The sequence below is a fragment of the Takifugu rubripes genome, chromosome 20 (assembly GCF_901000725.2).
Source record: "Takifugu rubripes chromosome 20, fTakRub1.2, whole genome shotgun sequence".
Lineage (NCBI taxonomy): Eukaryota > Metazoa > Chordata > Actinopteri > Tetraodontiformes > Tetraodontidae > Takifugu > Takifugu rubripes.
Genome location: NC_042304.1, coordinates 11,646,785 through 11,666,296, shown reverse-complemented (window position 1 = coordinate 11,666,296; position 19,512 = coordinate 11,646,785). Strand labels below are relative to the sequence as shown.

Here is a 19,512-nt window from a genome sequence, read left to right as displayed (position 1 = left end):
TAATGATTCTTTTTATACGAGGGGGGAAAGAAACTGTCCAATCAGACTTGGCATCCATCACAGTACCAATAATAATGTCTCTTTCCATTTCTTCAAACCCCTGCTGAAAAAATAATAATAATTTAAAAAAAACAAACCACACAGTCCATGGCAGGAAAGAGACTGAGGTCTAGGTTATTCTTGAGAATATCACGGATGTGTGTCGATGCTTTTCATGTCAGGGAAACTGTCAGATTCCCATTTACACCCCCCCCACCCCCCCCCCACCCCCACCCCCACCCCTTCGTCCCTTTGCATTTAAAAGACTCCGATATTTCCGCTCCCTCGCCAACCCGACTCGGCTCATTTTTCCATGGGAAGTGAAGCTTGCGGAGCATTTTTCTTGTCTGAGGTAGTGGAGCCTGCCTTCAGGACCCCCCTTCCTCCCCCAGCCAACCACCACCACCACTGACACCATCAAAATAAACAAAACATCATCTCTCTATACCAGCACAATACAATTGATGTGTGGAAAGCAAGTGAGCTGGGCGACTTCCTCCCAGAGAGAATCCAATTCCCTTGAACGTCTCTCATCCAGAATCCCGCTACTCTGCAGGAGTGTGAAGGGGCTTCCTGATAACCGCTCACTCGTTACCAGCCGGGTTGCCAGGTAATCACATGTGCCTAATCAAGCCTGTAATAAAAAAAAGAAGTGGCAGCCTCACATGATGCTGCAAATACCAGCACTAATGAGAGCCGGGAGGCCTGCAGAAACACGCCCGCCCGTCCGTTTGTTTCTGGTTCCCACTTGAGAGAAAGTCTTGGCTTACGCCAGGAACGTCAAATGAGCTTCCTGCGAGACGAGTGTAAACACCTGGTGGTTGTTTTAGGTCTTAGCGTGGGTTTACTCAGTCACCAAAAGGTGTTCAGTTGCATCGGTGGGACACATGTGCTTGTGGGAATGCAGAGATCTCCTGGGAATACAGGAGACAAGAGACATAATACAGGAAAACATGACTCTGCCATGTCTCTGGTGTAGCAGCGCCTCCCTTTGTGGGGCACTCGACCCCAGCTGGGGGACTTTTGCAGATTTATACCAAGTGCGCTGTGGTGGGGATGAGGAAACGGAGATTACGTGGCTTACAAAGACAGAACAGCACAGAGATGTTTGCGTCTCAAACCACAGCTTCTGTTTTATCCGTTAGCAGATATCAAACATTTACCTTTATAACAGTTTATAGGTGCTTCCCGAGCAAACACATCTAGGAATTGGCAAACACCGATATTAGCAAACATGTGTGAAATTAGTTTGATCTCAGTTAAAGGGTTATTTCACACACCTTTAGGATCACACTGCCGTTCAAGCATCTGGTTCCACACCAGTCTCCCCCCTACTAAAGTAAATGAACACCCTTGGCCCCCTTCACTCCGTCTCTTGATGTCTCACAACCTAAAGATTCGGTTAATTACAGAGTTCGGTCGGTTTCTGTGTCTGGATCAAATTTTTAGATTGTCAAAGCGGGCATGTGCCAGGCTAGCTGTGTGGGACACACAGCCACAGTTAAAAAAAATAAAAACAACAACCTCAACTTTGCACAAAATGTACATTTTTTTGGAGGGGGGCAAACGTACACATCTCTGAAGCGACAAAGACAGATGAAGAAGGACGACAGAATTTCAAGGGGCTGCTCTGAGTGAGTCACCTCTCTTCATGTGAAGTCCCGTCTCGGAACAGTCGGCGGGTCGAGCCTGAAAAGGTCTCATTGGTGGCACGCAACTCAATGGGGGGACAATTAGGTATGAAGTGCGAAGAGACCCGGGGACTCGACCCTCACAGAAGCTGCCACAAAGGACCCCCGACATCAAACAGAGGAGTGTCTCCTTTTCCATTTTAATTTGACTCATAAAGGAAATATGGGGTTGAGGCCCAATTAAGCTGCACGTGTGTGTGTGTGTGTGTGTGTGTGTGTGTGTGTGTGTGTGTGTGTGTGTGTGTGTGTGTGTGTGTAAGAGAGCCTTCTAGCGTGTGTGCTGGCCTCTCTGATGTGTTATAAATGCTCAGAGTTTGTTATGTCTGACTTCAGACCGTCACAAAGTTATGACACGGAAAATAACTCAATTGCAGCTGAGTCATGTGCGTGCTTATAGAATTCATGTTTACTGCACGTAAATATTGCATTTGACGTGACGTCTTGAAAAAAAAAAGCTTTTCCTGGCTCGGGGTGACCACATCAAATATTTGCATACACAGTAGCTGTTAATTTACTCTCTCCTGGCAACAGTTATAGAGTCCTGACTCACCTGAGGTGAAGAACGATTATTAACAGCGCCACGTTGCCTCTGAGCCTGCTCACACACTGTAATTTAGTTAGGCTTTGCTTGCATCTTGAGTTTGAGTCATAGGAGTGGAAAACATTTTTATTTGAACGCCAACATGGAGGACTCAGTTTTCAGGGCTCATTCCTTCACGCCACTGCCCGGCTTTAACATCATATTCACACTGGTCACCGAAAAAACCTCATGCAGAAGGAGAGAAGCAGTGGCTGAGGTGCGTTCATGGACAGTCACACTGAGAGGAAACCAGACTTTTGATTCACACGTGCCCAAGTGTGGTGCCCCCCCACTCCAGTTAAATCCACAGTTCAGCCCAGATCTGCTCCACATCAAAGAGAGCTCAGACTCTATCACACATTCACAGACTGGGAGAACTGGGGTTAGACTGGGGGAGGTGGCGTAAACAGTAACATTCAAAACAATATTTAGCTCAGGTGAAACATTAGGGGGAAATGGTGAAAATAACAGATTTTTTTCAGTGAGAAAATGGTCTGGCTTTACCAAAAAATGTGAAAATATGTCACAATGGTTTGAAGCCAAGCACATGCAAAACCGAAAACACAGCAAGATTTAAAATAGAGATTTATTATTTAGCTTTTCCCAGACTGTAAAGAGCAAACTGCTTGGAGAACAAGATGGACAAGCGTCCAAGGACACAATACATTTGCCTCATTTTAACTGTGGAAGGACAGTTAATCAGTTGAAGAAACTGAAGGTGTTAGGTTCAAACAACCTGAAACACGAGAAAAACAAATGAGGCAAAGACAACAGTTTGGAATTTACTTGCAAGGAGAACGGAGAGATGTGCTCAGTTACAGATCTCCAACACGTTCTGACGCACACCTCCCGCCATCCTTCTTTTATTGAAATTAGGAGGTTCCTAGTTACAGAAGTCAAATGTGTCTAAGGGAGGGGGAAAACACAAGATAGCAGGTCTCCAACAGAGCAAGAGACTGTAAATCATAATGGTGAGATTATACGTAGGCCTTCACTGATTTGATTAGCTTAGCTCACAAACAGCACATTCTTCTATATCAGACAGATTAAGAGAACAGCTCCTGGGTCAGGCTCTGCAGCTCTGTCTCCAGTCAAGGCCACTTCTCCAACAGCCGCCGCATTTCTGTCGCCCTTGACCAGAGAAGTTCGAGTTGACATATCAAGCATCATGAACATTAAGCATTAGCAAATAATAAGAAACATTAAGTAATGAGAGACAATATAACAAGAATAAGGAATATAACAAGGTAAAAGCAAATAAGAGATAACTTTAATATAATGGTTCTAACAGAAGGAGTTTGAATTCTAGAAGTGTACCTATGGTAAAAAAGAGCTGGGACAAAGAGGGCAGTAAAGAGAGGAGATAGTGCTAAAACATTAAGAACAAAAAGATTTGGATATGGTCAAAAAAGCAGAGGAAGTGCTAATCAGACTGAGAGGTTGGAGGGAGCAGCAGCAGGAGCTCCAAACAGGAAAAAGGTCACTAGTTTAAAGTAAACAGAGGAAGAGACGAAAAAAGAGAAGAGCTAAAGGAGGAAAAACAGAAGGCGGAGGCGCTGATGAATGAGACAAAGAGCTTCAAGAGCAGAAACAGGAGCTGAAGAAAAAGAGATGGTGTGTAAATAACAAGAGGAGGAAAGAGGAAAAAGCAGAAATGACCGCACATAAAAGCCAGAGGAGAAGAAACAAACAGAAGAAAGAGCTGGACAAACGAAAGGTGTGGGGCTTCAAGAAGATAAAACCAGTCATGAAAAACAGCATCAGGAAGAATTAGAGGAGGAGCCAAGGAGGAGGAGCCAGCAGGAGTAAAGGAAACTTATCGTATTTGATGTCATCTAAATGAGTTTTTTCATGTGAAGAAGAATCAGTCCTAAACCTGTGAACTACCTGGGTCAAACTGCATCTTTGGCCCTTTATTTGTTTTTACATGGAGGCTGCGTCGTGGTGGGATAGCACCAGTGGTGTTTGTGTTTCCTTTGCTCCCTGAAAGGGAGAGAAACCGTGCCGGTGGAAGTAGCCCTGTGTCAGGTGTGGGGGGTCAGAACTTGCCCTGGGTTTATTTTCGCAGGCAGGCCCAAGTCCAAAAACATCCTCATTGGTGACCAACGGTGAAATTTCCTTCAACTTTGGACAAATGTGTATATATTTTCAAATCCCAGGATCAACCCCAGCACATGAATTTGGGAGGAGACTGGACCACCCTGCAGGTGGTGGGATTAATGCCCCAAGCCCAACTTTCCAGATGCCAACAGGCAGAGGAAAAAGTTAAAAGAACATAACAGCGAACCAGACTTTGCTGGTTCTCTAGTATGTTCCAGACAATCTGCAAAGCCAGAACATGTTCTCTGGTATGTTCAATATACATCGCTCACCAAAGGCAGTAAATTCGTACACAGATAAAGCAGATTCCTTTGAGGTTCAACCTAATCTTGTTAAATAATCAGGTCTTTGAGACCTCTGATATAACTTTGTGTTAACCTCTGATTAGGATCAAAGAGAACTCTCTGGAGCCTCGCCCAGTGGTAGACAGAGGGGGAATCTACCTGTGAATCCTTTCGCTTCATCGCTGTTTGTTTCTGCCTCGTGCACAGATAACAGGACATACTAGTACCATTCGCTCACACACTGACACTCAGAGGAATATTGAGTCTCCCAATAGCATGTTTTCTTCTGGGTAGCCAGAAGAAAATATATTAAAATGCATCACCAGTTTCTAGTACTCGGTGTTTATATTGAGTCAGTGGGTAAGACATAGAGATAGCGCAGTTGTTTTTTAAACCATGTGCAGTAGCTATAACCAGTGAGTTGTAGTGGATCAAAGTCCTCCTGATGATTAAAACTGCAGAGATGTGAGACTTCTGATTAGATAAGGTCGGGTGCAATCATGTGATCTGCGTGTGCATTTGTGTGTGTGTGTGTGTGTGTGTGTGTGTGTGTGTGTGTGTGTGTGTGTGTGTGTGTGTGTGTGTGTGTGTGTGTGTGTGTGTGTGTGTGTGTGTGTGTGAGAGAGAGAAAGAGAGAGAGTTATGCGAGTGAGAGGCATAAGTGCAAACGTCTGGATAACTATGCATTGGAGAGTAAATGACATTTGAATGGCTTATATTTATAGGGTGCTTAAACTGACAAAACATTATTTAGACAGTAGTTAAAATGTCTCTGCATTTTGCCCGGTTTTTAATTGAAAGTGACAAAAAGGTATTTATTTGCCGTTCATACTCCCGGCCAGTTGGTGGCGACATGACATTTAGCTAATTTGACTGCTGCGAAAATCTTGTAGAAGAAGAGAAAGAGGCGGAAGAAGAAGAAATCTTGTAACTACGCGCCACCGCTTGTTATTCACTATTTATTTCGGTTCAATATTAGAGAACACAATGGCTGATATAGGTCAGGATGAGATATTGTGTGTTATTTTACATCTCCGATTCTACACTTTAATCTATTATCTTGTAAATTGTTATTACATTGTAAGCTGAATGGTAGCTTCATGGTGACTTCGAAGTCAAATTATTTTACTTAATCCTACGATTTGTGCTGCTCGTAAACTTTATTTACTATCAAATTTTGGAATTGACTTCTAAATATACTGCAGATCACATAACTCCCTTAAGTGCTAAGTTAGCTAAGTATTCTGCTAGTTGCATGTTTACTTCAGAATCTACACAAAGAAAATGGAATTTAGTTCTTTTCTCCTGCCCTCGTTTTCTTTTTGAGAGTAACTTTATCATTATTCATAAACTTGCAAACATGTGTTCTTTCGACATTGCTCAATATGAATGTTAAATATGGTCTTCTAAGATCTCCGTTTCTTATAGGGCCTATTAAGGACAACGTCAGAGCTGGCTGCAAGAAATGTGGATACCGTAAGTGATGCTGTATAAGTTAAACTGAAGAATTTGTCTTTCTGTTAAATTATTCTCTTAATTGGTCAGATATGAACTTGCTAGATTGAAGATTTGGTTGTTTTAAGCGCAACTTGACTATTTTGCAACAGCAGCAGAAATTTCAGTAGTATTAGAAGCATTTCACTCTTTGAGTAAGCTGCTTTCCATCTGTCAACTTCTCAGCTGGTCATTTGACCTTTGAGTGCAGAAATTTCGTCAGGGTTGACCCCCAGAAGGACATCGTTCTGGACGTGAGTAGCACCAGCACCGAGGAGAGCGAGGACGACCTGGATGCAGCTAAGCCAAATGAAAAACAGGGGCGGGGCGGCCACTTTCGGAAAGGTAAAATCTCTGGTTATAACAGTCTTTTTTTTTTTATTTAATTGTTCAATCAGGCAGGTTAAATCTCTGACATTATTCACGGCGCAGGGATCCACATAACTTTGCTTTGTTGTGCCGTGTTAGTCAGAGTTATAAGCTGTTTTGTTTCGCTTTATAATTTATAGGCACACATGATGACCGGAAAAAAAAGCACAAACGTAAGAAGAGCGGAGAGCGAACATCAAGGAAGAGGTGTGCTGTTCTACCCTCTAATTTCCTTCTGTCCGCACGGACTGCCAACAGTTTAGTTTTGACACATATATTCATACTGTGCGTTTATTGTGTGCTATTTCTGTGCGCTCCTGAAATGCATACGTGTGTGTTGACATTTTATAACAGATGTTAGAGTTGAAAAGTGGCTTCATGCTGAAATTGGGAGTTCATCTGTACATTCTAATTTGAATCTGACTCATACAGAGAATAGAAATGACCAATGTCGGTAAAAGTCAGAACATGTGTTTTCTTTTACTCTCCAACTGTATGTATGCCCTTTTGATTGGTGGGTTTGTTTATTTACTCCCCAGATCTGCTTCATCATCAAGTGACGAGGAGACCACAAAGAAGAAGAAGGGCAGCAGATCCCGCTTGTCATCTGATGAAGACAAGCAGAGAAAGAAAAAGAAGGTGAAAAGCCTCAAGAAGAAAAGTAAAAAGAACAAAAAGGAACACGGGAAACATCACAAAAAGAAACTGAAGAGGAAACATGAATCGTCTTCCTCCTCTTCGAGCTCCAGTGAATCCTCAGATAGTGACTGAGATGTCGCCGCGCTCAGAAACAATATTTATGCTTCTGCATATGAATAAAACATCCAGTGAGATGACAAGTACCTCGGTTAAAATGTCCAAATCCAGCAGGATACAGTAAAAGTGAGCTGAGAAATGAAAAAGTATTCTCAGAAAATATGTACAAACTCAAAAATACGTGTTTTCCCTACACCTTGAACCATTCTATTGTATTCCAGTGTTTTGACATGAACCTGTATATACACATTTTCTAAATGCGGCCAAAGGCAACCTTCCTGTCACATGTCAATAAAATTATTTTTAGTAAACAAGATAATTGGTGGTACTGAATTATTTTGTGTTAGTATTTAAGAAGATTGTGGCATGTTTTGCTTTCTACCGGTACAAATTTCCAATGAAGATGTAGTTAGAGTTTCGCCCGTTAGAGGGCAGCAAAATACTTAAAATGTGGCTAAAACCTATTCGAATCCTGTCAAAATGAAGAACAAACCCGGATATCTTAAAATACAAAGCAGTGAATGTGAGGCTGAACATTTATGTCATCTGTGTAGAAAGAAGAGTTTTGACCGTGGTGCAAAGAAAGGTGAGCTGATCTAAAAGGGAGCGGTCTCTTGACTCCACCTAGCGGTCATTCTATGAACAGCCATGGACGCAGATTGACCGTCAGTGAAGGGGTGAAGACACTCAGGTCAGGACCGTAACATTCTGGTTTAACTGGTTTAACAGAGAAAACAAATCAATACAACTGTGTTGTTGCTCCCAGCTTTCCGGATTTAATGGTGTGAACTCATTTTACCTCAGAATAAAGGGTTCCACAAACACCTGCTGCATGACAAGCTTCATGCCTCACCCGCCTGCTCCTTCTTTTTGTTTTAAACGATGACCAGAGGGGAGAGTGATCAAACCTAATGGAAGGAAAAATACATTAATGAAAGAATGAGACAATAAATTGGACCTGGGTGTCTCATTCCTGCAGGACACAATCTGCACATCTATGTCAACGTCCAGACTCACATCATCTCAGATCGCACAAGCAACACTTCATTTCTGATCACCTGGGGTGCAAAAAATATATACAAACATACATACATAAATCTGTAAATGAGCCCCCAAATTCACATACGTGAGCAGACAATGGCCACAGCTTGCACACACCCACTGTTCAAAAACTCCCTGTTGTTACAGAACTGTGGTTTCATTACACTCATTTTCTCTTCTACACTCAACTGCTCTTGTCCAACATGCTAATTATTAATTATACACTTGATCAGGAAAATGCTGTTGGGAGAAACTCGAAGAGTGGGCAACTTCATAATTACCCAGATGGTTAAGAGGACGACTCGCTGTGGAGGAGTGAGGGAAGAAGCCACGCTGAACAGAACATGTGCTGTTTGTAGGAGACAACATTGAGTTTGTTTTGGGTTTTTTCCCCCGTTTTAATCAGCTCATTGGCTTTTATGGAGCCCGTTGGGCTGAAGCAAAATGGCGAAGGGGCCTCTGGGCTCCATCTCTGCTGGGCCATTAAAAAGAAAATGAGACAGACATCTTCCTCTTGGGAAGCGTTTGCTGCAAAACAACAGAGCTTCGGCGTCCTTGTAAACATCAACGGGGCGTCGATCACAAACTTAGCGGATATCAATTTGGCAAAATGGCTGACCGAAACAGCTGTAACTCAGGGTTAAATGATTTCTCATTAGCGTGAGGCCGCTTTCAATTTGTTTTAGTAGCTCTTTTACGCCCGTCTATGCTGCCGGGGCGCCTCTGCGCCGATGTCTGTTATAAACTTGGGAATTTTAGCGCCCAGACTGTTGGTTTTCCTGCTGTGAATTCACACAGACACAGATTTGACTGACATGGGACAACTGTATTTGACTCAGGCCAGCCCAGACTGCAGTAGAAACATAGTTTAGAAATCAGGGTTGTAACCTGCTTTTCTTAACCACACACACACACACACGCACACGTGAGCGGGCTCGCACGCGCACACACAGAAGCATAACATCTTCCCAGAAATAAAACAAAAATCCCTTATGTTGCACTTTGGTGGGAACAACCCAAGCTGAGAGATGGCGCCGTTTTTGCATCTGTAACCACTGTTGAAATATTATTTCAGAGGTGAGCCGTCCCTCCATCTTGGAGCACGGTGAGCAGGGCGCTTGAGAAGTGCACGAGGGCCAACGGGCAGGTTAGGAGATATACATTTGCTCCCAATTTAAGTTCTTGGATTGGCTTTTCTTGTCCTTCTCTCCTGGCCCAGAAACGAGGTCCACTGTCCACGCACGATGACCTCCAGGATAAATAGACAGCATTTAAAAACGGATGCTGTGCCATTTTACAGGAAGAATGTTCGACGGCCTCCCAAAACCTTTAAGGGAAAGAAAAAGTGGGGGTGAAAGTAGAGAGCACCCTGCTCTGTTATTACCAGCCTAGTTCCTGGGGCCTTGTTCATATAAATCTTGAGGTTTCTGAGGCGTCGCTGGGCTAACTGGGTGGCTTTCGCTAGGGAATTAGCGCAGGTTCCCGCTGGACCGAGATGATCTCTCAACGGCTAACCTGTGTTGGATGGGTCCGTCTGCGGAGGTGGTTGTGTTGCGGTGGATTTTCCTGGCTCTGGATACGGGTCAGCCGGTACGCAGGATGTTCAGGCCTCCTGCAAAACATGACTGATTGTGATGATCCTCTACTTTTCGCCCTTCTTAAATCGCTTTGCGCAACCACCGTTTTCCAGATTAGCCATGCTGAGCTGTGCTCGACTGCTCCCTCAGCGTCCTGGGCTGGTGGAAGAGTGAGTATTTTGGTTCTGCTTGGTTCTTACCCACTGGCATGGCGACCCTGAATGACCCTCTTTATATCAGCCGATGAACCAGGAACTAGAAGCAAAGACATTTCTTAAATATCTCCACGACTGTATGATGGCTGTACACAATTCATCCAACCTCCTCGGATTCAGCGCCTGGACCTTCTTGCTTTGTGCTGAACACGACAACAAATCACCCGGTGCCTTTGTGTGTCCTTACAGCAGGACTGACGGATGTTTCGGTGCTTTGAAGTTTGAAACACGGCCGTTTTTGTTGGTTCTACTCACTCCCTCAAGTCCATGTCGAGGCTTATACCCACATCTACTTTTGACAAAACCACATGTTTGCTTTCCCTCCTGCTTTTCCCTCTCCATCCATCCATCCATCCCTCTGAGGACCAGAAGGTGGCAGGAGCGCCACTGACGCCGGCATATGAAGTCCATACAGACGGAAGCCACAGTCTCAGCACCGCACATCCTCTCCTCCTTTTTACACGTCCCCAACATCAGACACGTGTGGCTTTTTTTCAAAGACAAACGACATGGTGTCATCTCTGTGCCAGTCACATCTGCTCACTCTTACTGGTTTTTAGTGTTCTTTCCACTCCTGGTTTATGTGGAAAGTGTTGTGTGCCTTTGTTCTGCTTCCGTGGGGGGTTTGTGTCCCTTTGTTTGAAAGAGACATCAAACGGGGGCCAGAGGGACGCATGATGCCTTGGACGGGATCGGGATGGTTATTTTTTGCCCTCTTACACTGTCGCTGTCTTTGGTCATTGTTTTTCATTTTCTCCCCCTTTATGGAAAACATCATAAGACAGAAGAAGAGACAGACGTCATCACGCCCGTGTTTCCGCTGTCTGTTGAAGAAGTGCATCATTTTCTGGAAAGAAAAATGCAGTTTTATTAGCAAAACCAAACATGAGCTGGTCTGAAACTATTCAGTGCAGTTCAGGTGGAGTAAACAGCTCAGTGCCACATCACATGTTTCCACAGACAGTTCCTCATTACTGCTGGGTGACAAATCAGAGGGCCCCTTTTTGCATCGCCGCAGTGCTTTGGAGCAAAGAACATGCAGGATTTTAAGCAGCTCCTGTTTTATATATAATTACTACAACTTTTTCTCTCGACCTGGAGAACAGACACGGCTGAGTGAATTTAATATACCGGTAATAGCTTTTAACTTCTTCTCATTTTCTGTCCCACGCACTGCGCCCTCTGGTGGTCGTGAATATAAACGCTCTCAGAGAAGACGGAAGAAGCCATGGTAGGTAAAAATTATGTGGAGTTTTGTTCATCTCTGGAGTCTATGTCACTTTTAACATGCACATAAGCATCTTCACAATGGTATAAAGACCTGTCAAATTTATTAGTTTAAAAAAACATGACCATGTAGCTCAGGGTTAAGGAGATCGACACCATGTGGAGAAGCATTTTATGCTTGGCTTCATCTGCTCTTTCATGATTGCACCAAATGGTTTCTTCCAAACTGTAGTATCTGGCCCATAAACTGCCAAAGGTTCCCAAGAGCAGACGTCTGTAATTGTCTAGGTGGTCGGGCGTGTGTTTGTGTTGGTAAGATTGGAAGACGGGAGACAGCCGACGGAAGAAGAAAGAGGAAAGTCCATTAGGGAGAAAAGAGTCGGTCCTCTGTGGGTGTGTTTAGCTTCCAGTTAGCTTCAGTCAGCTGCACCATCCAGAGTTTTTGTTTCACTGAAGCATCGCGAGCTTGCGAAGCTCACGCTAACCAGTTGTTGATCAATTCCACAGCCCTAGCTTATAAAAAGCTTATCCTTTATATTCATGCTAGCTCCAAAGCTAAGTTTAACCTGCCCGGAACCCCAATTGTGTTATGTTCTTCGTCGACCCAGGACCACCAGGTCAGAGGTTAAGCCTGTGGCGTTGGGAAAAGTGCTCTGGATGTAGCTGTGACCCATGTTTGGTACCTCTATCATGACACTATCGAACAACTTCAGATCAAATAAATACAGAAAATAAAACCCAGGGGTTGTTCTTCCCAGAGGGTGTTGATTCTGGATTAAAGCTTTTGATCACAGGAGCAGGAAGACCGACAGCGCTCCAGCACTTCAGTATTTGCAAGAGGTTTCTAATTGCTTGTGAATAGCTCTCACCAACCTGTTTCGTATCGGTCAGGCCTTTAAATATTGTCATTTTTCATTCATGACTTCAAAAGGACCAGTTGCAAAATTTGGGAAGGAGCATAGCCAGAGAGACGTTGGTAACCGGAGATGTTTTCTCAGTAATTCCCTCTCGGATCTGGGTACCACCACGCCTGCAGCGCATGGGAAAGTCAGCTCGCAGCAACACAGAGAAAGGGAAAATAGAGAGAGAGAGAGTGTGATAATAAAGAGAGCTGGACAGGGAAAAAAAGCATGAAACACTGGATGGAGAGAACAGGAAAGTGCAGAGGAAAGATGACAAAACGGGTTATGTAAAGCACTAAAAGGTGAAAGTGAGGATATCCATCTAGAATTATCATACAGGCCCGGTTGAAGAGTCTCCGGGCAGAAAAACCACCCCAAAATATAAATAACCCCATAAAAAGATTGAATTGTTGTATAACACGTGATTTGCATCCCTTTCTTTCCTTGTTTGCCAGAGATGGTTCCCAGTGTTACCATCATTGTGGGCGTGGAGAGGAAAACAATTTTTTTGCTTTGATTTAATTAGAATCATTCAAATATAATTGGAGTAAAATGCACTTAGCAATACTGCTCCTTAGCTAGCATCTCTTTTCCTTTCTGCAGTGAGCACAGAGGCTACAACGAACTGCAAAACATCCCAAAAATCATCCTAAAACCATCAGCCAACACTTGGGACTCCCCAAGATGCTACAGGTACATTTTGTTGCCAGTGTATAACCAAGTTTCATTGTTAGAGAAGGTGGGACGAGGGCCGTTATGACATTTAACCCTTTCATAGTGTCAGATTAATGCTAACATCATGCTCAGACTGACGCATCTAATGTGCCGCGTGCAGACGTGAAACGCCTGTCTTCATTTGATGTTAAGCTCTCACCGATTACAGCTTCCCACATCCCAGCTGCCAGGACAGCGTCGTGTTTTTTCTTCCTCCGCTGTGGTGATTAAAAGGAAAACCACAGTAAAATGAACATGAACCCGAAAAAACCATCAAATGAGACTTTTCCACTTCGTGTGTCATCTGTCAGGAAACCTGAGAGAAAAGAATAACACAGGAATTGGGTTAGCAGAAGCAGCGTGTAAAGGGGAAAAACCATACACCTCATGTATGGCATTAGCCATCAACTGCTTCCTGCACTAACAGCTGCTAAATGACTGCGCTAATAAGCGACGGCTTAGATGCGACGGCGCCAATTTGAAGTGGCGGCGTGCAAAAAATAATAATTTTTCCAAAAAGACCTACTTTCTAAGATGATCACTGCTGATTAAATGGAGAAACCAAATGTATTAGCGTTATTAGCATTACCTCAGGATCCATATACACTGTAAAAGGGAACAAACGAGGGAAAAATCAACTTAATTCCTGATTTTTTTTAACCGGGAGCGACGACCTCGGGCGACCGTCCTCGTGCGTCCCTGCTCCACCTGAGGAGATGTTCAGAGGGATGAGAATAATTTGATAAGTGAATGCAGCGGAAGCATGAGTCATTTCATTTCTAAAAAGTTTTCCTTTTTTGTCGTGTGCGGTTGGCGCTACCGGGACCTTTCCCATGTATTTGTATGCTGCCGGCGTCCTTCAGAGGCTTTCAAGAAGGCTGCTTCTTTTTTCTTTTTTTTAAATGAGGAAGGTTTTGCTTCCGTTTGGCCTGAAACTGAGATCGTACATGTAACTTAAAGTTTCCCCTTTTAGGTGAATTTGATTAATAAATGCATTTATGCTTATGCAGCAGTTCTGCTTGAACTGGGGCTGGTCAGACGCTCGTTAGTGCTGAGTGACTCCACAGTCAGACTGTCAAACAGCCATGAACAGACCCAGCAGACACTTTATGTCCTCCTCGGCTCTGTTGGCGAGTTCTTTGTCTTTTTGTCCTCTCTCTGTGGGTCTCACCTCAGCATCGCCTGCACTGACTTACGGCGGGATGGAAGTCATCTCATTAATGCAGTCTTACGACCTTCGCGCCTGTGCCCCCTTTGCCCTATTTCCCCACTTCTCTTCCTAAACCCGCCTCCATGTGATCCTGGTCCATCTCAAGGATTTCTTCCTGTTAATAGGAAGTATTTCCGTGCCACTGTTGCTTGTTCAGGGGTCAGGAACTGGATAAATAATCCATTAGAATCCAAGATATAACAATGTTTGCTCTTTTAGAAGCATCCCAGAGGTTGCTATGGTAACATTTTACAGAGTGTGCAGTCAAAATGACCAAGACAATCATACTAAAAAGAGAAAATCAGCCAAATTTGAACACCAACTCAGATGCCGTTGACGTATTTCTGCACAGAAACACCACATTGACCGCACAAACATAACAGCCGCAAGGAAAACACATTTCAGCTTAATTATCTACATGATTGTTGGTTTAAATTTATGTGAGGCAGCTGTTGGCGTCTATAACGTCTGATTGACAATATGAACTATTGTAATTCATTTCCATTGTGGCGCTGTCACCATAAAGTCAGGGACGGCGGCGCTGCATGAAAAAGCGTGAGAAATGGGAGGAAAACAGTCGGCGAGCGTGAATGGGCCCGACGTAATGGATGGCTTTGTGTGTGTGTGTGTGTGTGTGTGTGAGGGGGAGAGAGAGAGAGAGTGAGTGTCCATGTCTTACAATGTTTGTGAGGGCGAATTTTGCATTTTTAACCGACATTGTGACAGTTATTTAGTGAGACCTCACGACTTTGTAGGGTTTTTATGAGGGACAGGACGTGCCAGGCATTTGGTTCGGGGTGGTCAGGGCCCAGGGCCTGAGAATACAGCATGAATGTCCCCACAAAGATAGAGAATACCACCTGCTGATCTCATGCTGGAAGTCTGTTACTGACAGATTGGACACACTCCTACACAGTCCATTCCTTCTGTCCAAAAGACAACAACAAAAAAAAGGTAAGTGAATTACTTTTCGGAGGGAGCTTGAAATAAAATAGAATAAATTGTGAGACGTCATCATTTGAATGTGATGCTTGGAAGTGGCCAACCTTGACTTTTCTCCCGAAATTAATTTAAAGAAATTCAAATCGATGAGGTCACTGTTTTGAGCAGAGCCACCGTTTGATCATCGGGACTCTTTCTGCCAACTCACACTTTGAAGAAAAGTGCACTCTCAAGGAGGGGCCCTTGAATCATGAGATTAAACCCGTTTCTTCTGCAGCCCGAGTTTGAAATATTGAAGACGATTTCAAAGTGGTCGGATCGTTTCCTTTTGGCCAGCCTGGTACATTACTGGGTTACCTTTAAGAAGATTAAAACAGGATTGTACAGGGGACCTGAATGACTGTCGTATCAGTTGAAGTTCTTAGAACCCTTATTGGGCAGGGCTATCAAAGCTTTGTGTGCACTCATCGTTTCAACAGGGTGACAGCTTGACTTGCTTTGACCCTACTTGGAATTTAGAAAGAAAAGTGGTCTCATTGCTGTATCTCCCCTGGCGACACTGCTGTTATATACAGCAGGGGATTAGCAAAAGCTAGTTAGCACTTTGCTAATATTTAAAGAGAACAAAGACAATTTAGAAATAAAACAGCTTTTAGTTGTACTAAATTCATATTTTACACTTTTGGTCATCAACGGGTCAAAGAATATTTACAGGAAGCTCATCCTGCCTCCCTCACTGTCAAGGTCGTTTAGGGATCTACCCACCCCAAACAAAGGGGGCTTGGTCAGTTTGAGGAAATGGTGGCAGAAGAAACATGAATCAAATTCTGACTAACATCAAACAATGATGTCAGAAGAGGAAAGAGGTACTTTTTTATCATTGTGGAAGCTCATCAGTTGTACCGACATATATGAATCAGAACTCCAGCACTGTACCGTTAGCAACTCAGCTAGGATGTGTGATATACATATACTTGATTTACATCATGACCACTGTATCTACTCTTACTCGGTATGTTAGCGTCAAAAAATACAAAAACTTTTAAACATTGTCTGCTGATTTCCACCATGATAAGGCAATGGAAGCAATGCCCTTGTGAGCCCCCCTTGTGTGACATCACTGGGTTATAGTATGTGAAACATCATGCTGATGGATGTAGCGACATCGCACTCATCAGAGGTTCGCTGTATAATTATAGCAGCGTATTAGCACCACTGTCAACCAGGAACGATGGGTGATCCCCAACTGCTGTTCCACCCATGAGCTGCATCAAATCAGCCTGATTGCCCTCAGCCAAACATAAATCCTTCCATGAGCACTCCGAGAACCTTAAGGAGCATCGTTCTCGGGCTTGTCTGCACAGCTCACCGGTGTCTCCATATCATCATTTGCTTTTCAAATTGTCCAGAACATGTCCAGAACATGAACATGTCAGCTAAGTAAACATTACAACAGGGATTTCATTGTCCTTGAGTACACTTATTTACCAAGATGCCTCTGTGAGCCATTCAGAGGAAGGTGGGCCATCTACGTATATTAAGCTAAGAGTCAGGCCAGTTCTGCGTCATTATGGGCAACGCCTTCACGGACTGATACATCCTAAGGTATCCCTGCAAGCATTTACCTGCCCAACACTTTTGGAGAGCTGCTTTTATTGTGTTAGAATTACTATTCTGGTTTCTATTTTTAGGCGAACATACTGGGCTGGGATTGCAATGTTGCAACCAAAATAACTCAATAAATTTTTAGTGGGGAAACTTTAATACCTATGTGGCTCTTGTGTGGTCTTTTCATGATAAAGGCAACATTTTCCACTCGAGCTCTGGAAACTCACGCTTGAGTACAAACGCTATGCAAACCTTCTAGCGTGATGCTGGGGCCAGGAGGAGCCCTGAAGAGACTTGATGCTAATGTATCCAAAAGTTGAGATGATGAGATGTCAATGGCTCCTTTAGGTGGGCTTCTGACAGCAGTATATGAATGAGTACACGATGCACGCACTCAATTTGATAGTAACTAAACACTGACAGTATATAAAAGAAAGTCCGTTAAACATCTGTGTAAAACACAAATATGAGGAATTGACTGAGATTCTCTGGTTGTACTCGTAGAACTTCAGAATGATCCTGTGTGACTCTATTTGCACAGACAATTAATATTTCCAAGAAAGACCTCCGATGCAGACATAAAGAATGAAGAGACTTTTTTTTTTTGCTTAAAGAAGTGATTCTGCTAGATTCAGCAAAATAGCCAGAGATCAATAGACTGCACGTCATCAGTGCGTAGATGTAAACATGAGGATTGATCAGATTGATCACAACAGATGTGAATACCAACAGTATGTCTATGAGCATGAATCAAGACCAACGGTGGCTGTAATGCTCCCCTTCTTTCATCCATTTGTAGGTACATTTTCCTCCTCCAGAGATAGCTGCCCACGTTACAAATCACACACAGGCCACCTGGTCACTGAAGCTTCCATTTTGATGGAAATTTCTAAACATTAACTTGGAACAACAGGTCAGTCAGCTATGGCCTTCTGCTCACCAACACACATCTAATATTGTAAGTTTATTATCATTTTTAATGCTTAAAGGAAACTGCTTTAGACATGTATAATACTGTCATGACATAATTACTGGTGTTTTTTGCCTGATGTGATGGACCCCTTGCGATATAATTTACATTATATTATTGTCAGACTTTGATCACTTAAATAATCGGACCCCTTAAATGGTAAAATGTGAGAAACAAAAGAAAAGTAAAAATGCTTCTAAAAGGTGATCTTTTCCTAAGCAGGAGTGGTGTGGCAATATTTATGACCCTTTAAACGTACGTCGTAGTAATTGTTGTGTGTCCTTGGAGTCACTTATAAGATAAAGGCTGTGAAAACAGCCCACTCCTACTCTGACTCAATTGCATCGTGTGTCCACAAAAGGAAAAGGCAGGATGTCAGGACTGCCCAAACGATCTGCATCCATCCGGTGTTACCGTTCCTGAGTAGCACAGTAGTAGTTTAGGTAGGTGAGTCACCCGACATGGAAGTGAGTAATCAAGGCACTGCGATCGGCAGGAAGCGGCGTCTCCATTCACCAGGCATTTAAAGTGTTATTGCCACATGTGAAGTAGGCTTTCATGTGAGTAGTGGCGAGGGGCGTGTGAGGGATATAAAAGACGAAAAAACTGGTAATCTCAGCCAGGCGGGATCTGTCCGTGGAGTGCAGAGCAGCGTATGCCTCCATCATCCTATATCATCTGCAAAGAAAGACATCAATAAGCAAACATGATGGGTTTCAGCAGAGAGGTTTGATGTGTCGATCCGCCTGCAGACCCTAAAATTCCGGATCAGAGTCAGTGTTGATTGGATCCAAGTTACAGAGACCTCAGCAGCGTGCCGTGGCCTGACGAGTGCTCTACACTCCCCGTTCAAGCTGCAACCTATGACACTACAAGTTCCAGTCAGGTTTCGCAATTGCAGATCTGAAGCCTGCAGGGCTGTTGGCTAGGACACTGAAAAACAGTTACAGTAAGTGTTTAGCTTACAACCCGAGACATCCATCTACCAGCACCGCAAAGTTATGCTTATTAGCGGGAGTCATCGGTGGCTGGACATGGAAGCGCTTCTTGCACCTTATTCGCATGCCCAACCAGAGTGAACTCTTGCACATGGAAACTGGGTTGGCCTCCTTGATTAAATTAGTTGTTGCATGATTGAGTCACAAATGTTCCACATCACTCAGAATCAACACAAAGAAAAATGCCAAAACCACACAGTCAAAAGGCGGGGTTTACATGACCTCTGATATGAGTAGCCATAGATATTCCCAGCACGCAGCGCTTTACAAAAGGAAACAGGGAAAGGATCCCAGCTTCTTTTACTCGAGCGCCACTGGGCACTGGGTGCAAAACAAGGCGACCAATAAAACGAATGCCAGAAAGGAACAGAAAAACAGAGAAAACGTTGAGAAACGGAGGAGAAATAGCCATTGACACATAGAAAGTAGCATTGTTCGGAGCTTTTGTTCGCAACAGCAGGGGTAGCCTTCGAGTTAGGGCCGCGGCGGATCACGTGCTTCGCTTGAACCACTGAAAGAGCGAAGAGAGAGCCAAAATTCAGCCCGTACGGCTCTGGAAGCCTTTGAAGTCAAATAAAACCACCTCATCGATCACTGAATCAAAAGCCTTTTCGGTGTCCCCTTTCCCACTGTCTCTTTTCAATCCTGGGAAGCTTTTGTCGATGGCGAAAATGAACCTGTTGGAGGGTTCATTTTAACCTTCTCCTCGCTTGGTACAAAAATGGCAATTACTTCCAGATAAATGCGCACTGACTTCACTCAACTTACAGCCTTTCCATTTTAACACCAATGAAA

General features: G+C 43.7%; 1 protein-coding gene across 2 annotated transcripts; it reads left to right on the top strand.

Annotated features, from left to right (window-relative positions):
• Window positions 1-5,559: 5,559 nt before the first annotated feature.
• On the top strand, window positions 5,560-7,627 carry srek1ip1 (SREK1-interacting protein 1). 2 transcript variants are annotated; one of them, XM_003974296.3, is made up of 5 exons: window positions 5,560-5,694; window positions 6,123-6,170; window positions 6,375-6,533; window positions 6,698-6,764; window positions 7,097-7,627. In XM_003974296.3, the coding sequence occupies exons 1-5, from the start codon at window positions 5,682-5,684 to the stop codon at window positions 7,326-7,328; spliced, it is 519 nt and encodes a 172-aa protein (XP_003974345.2). In that variant the 5' UTR covers window positions 5,560-5,681; the 3' UTR covers window positions 7,329-7,627. The 2 variants fall into 2 exon arrangements, with proteins under 2 accessions (XP_003974345.2, XP_011613283.1); XM_011614981.2 differs by having other exon boundaries at window positions 5,610-5,710.
• Window positions 7,628-19,512: the final 11,885 nt, after the last annotated feature.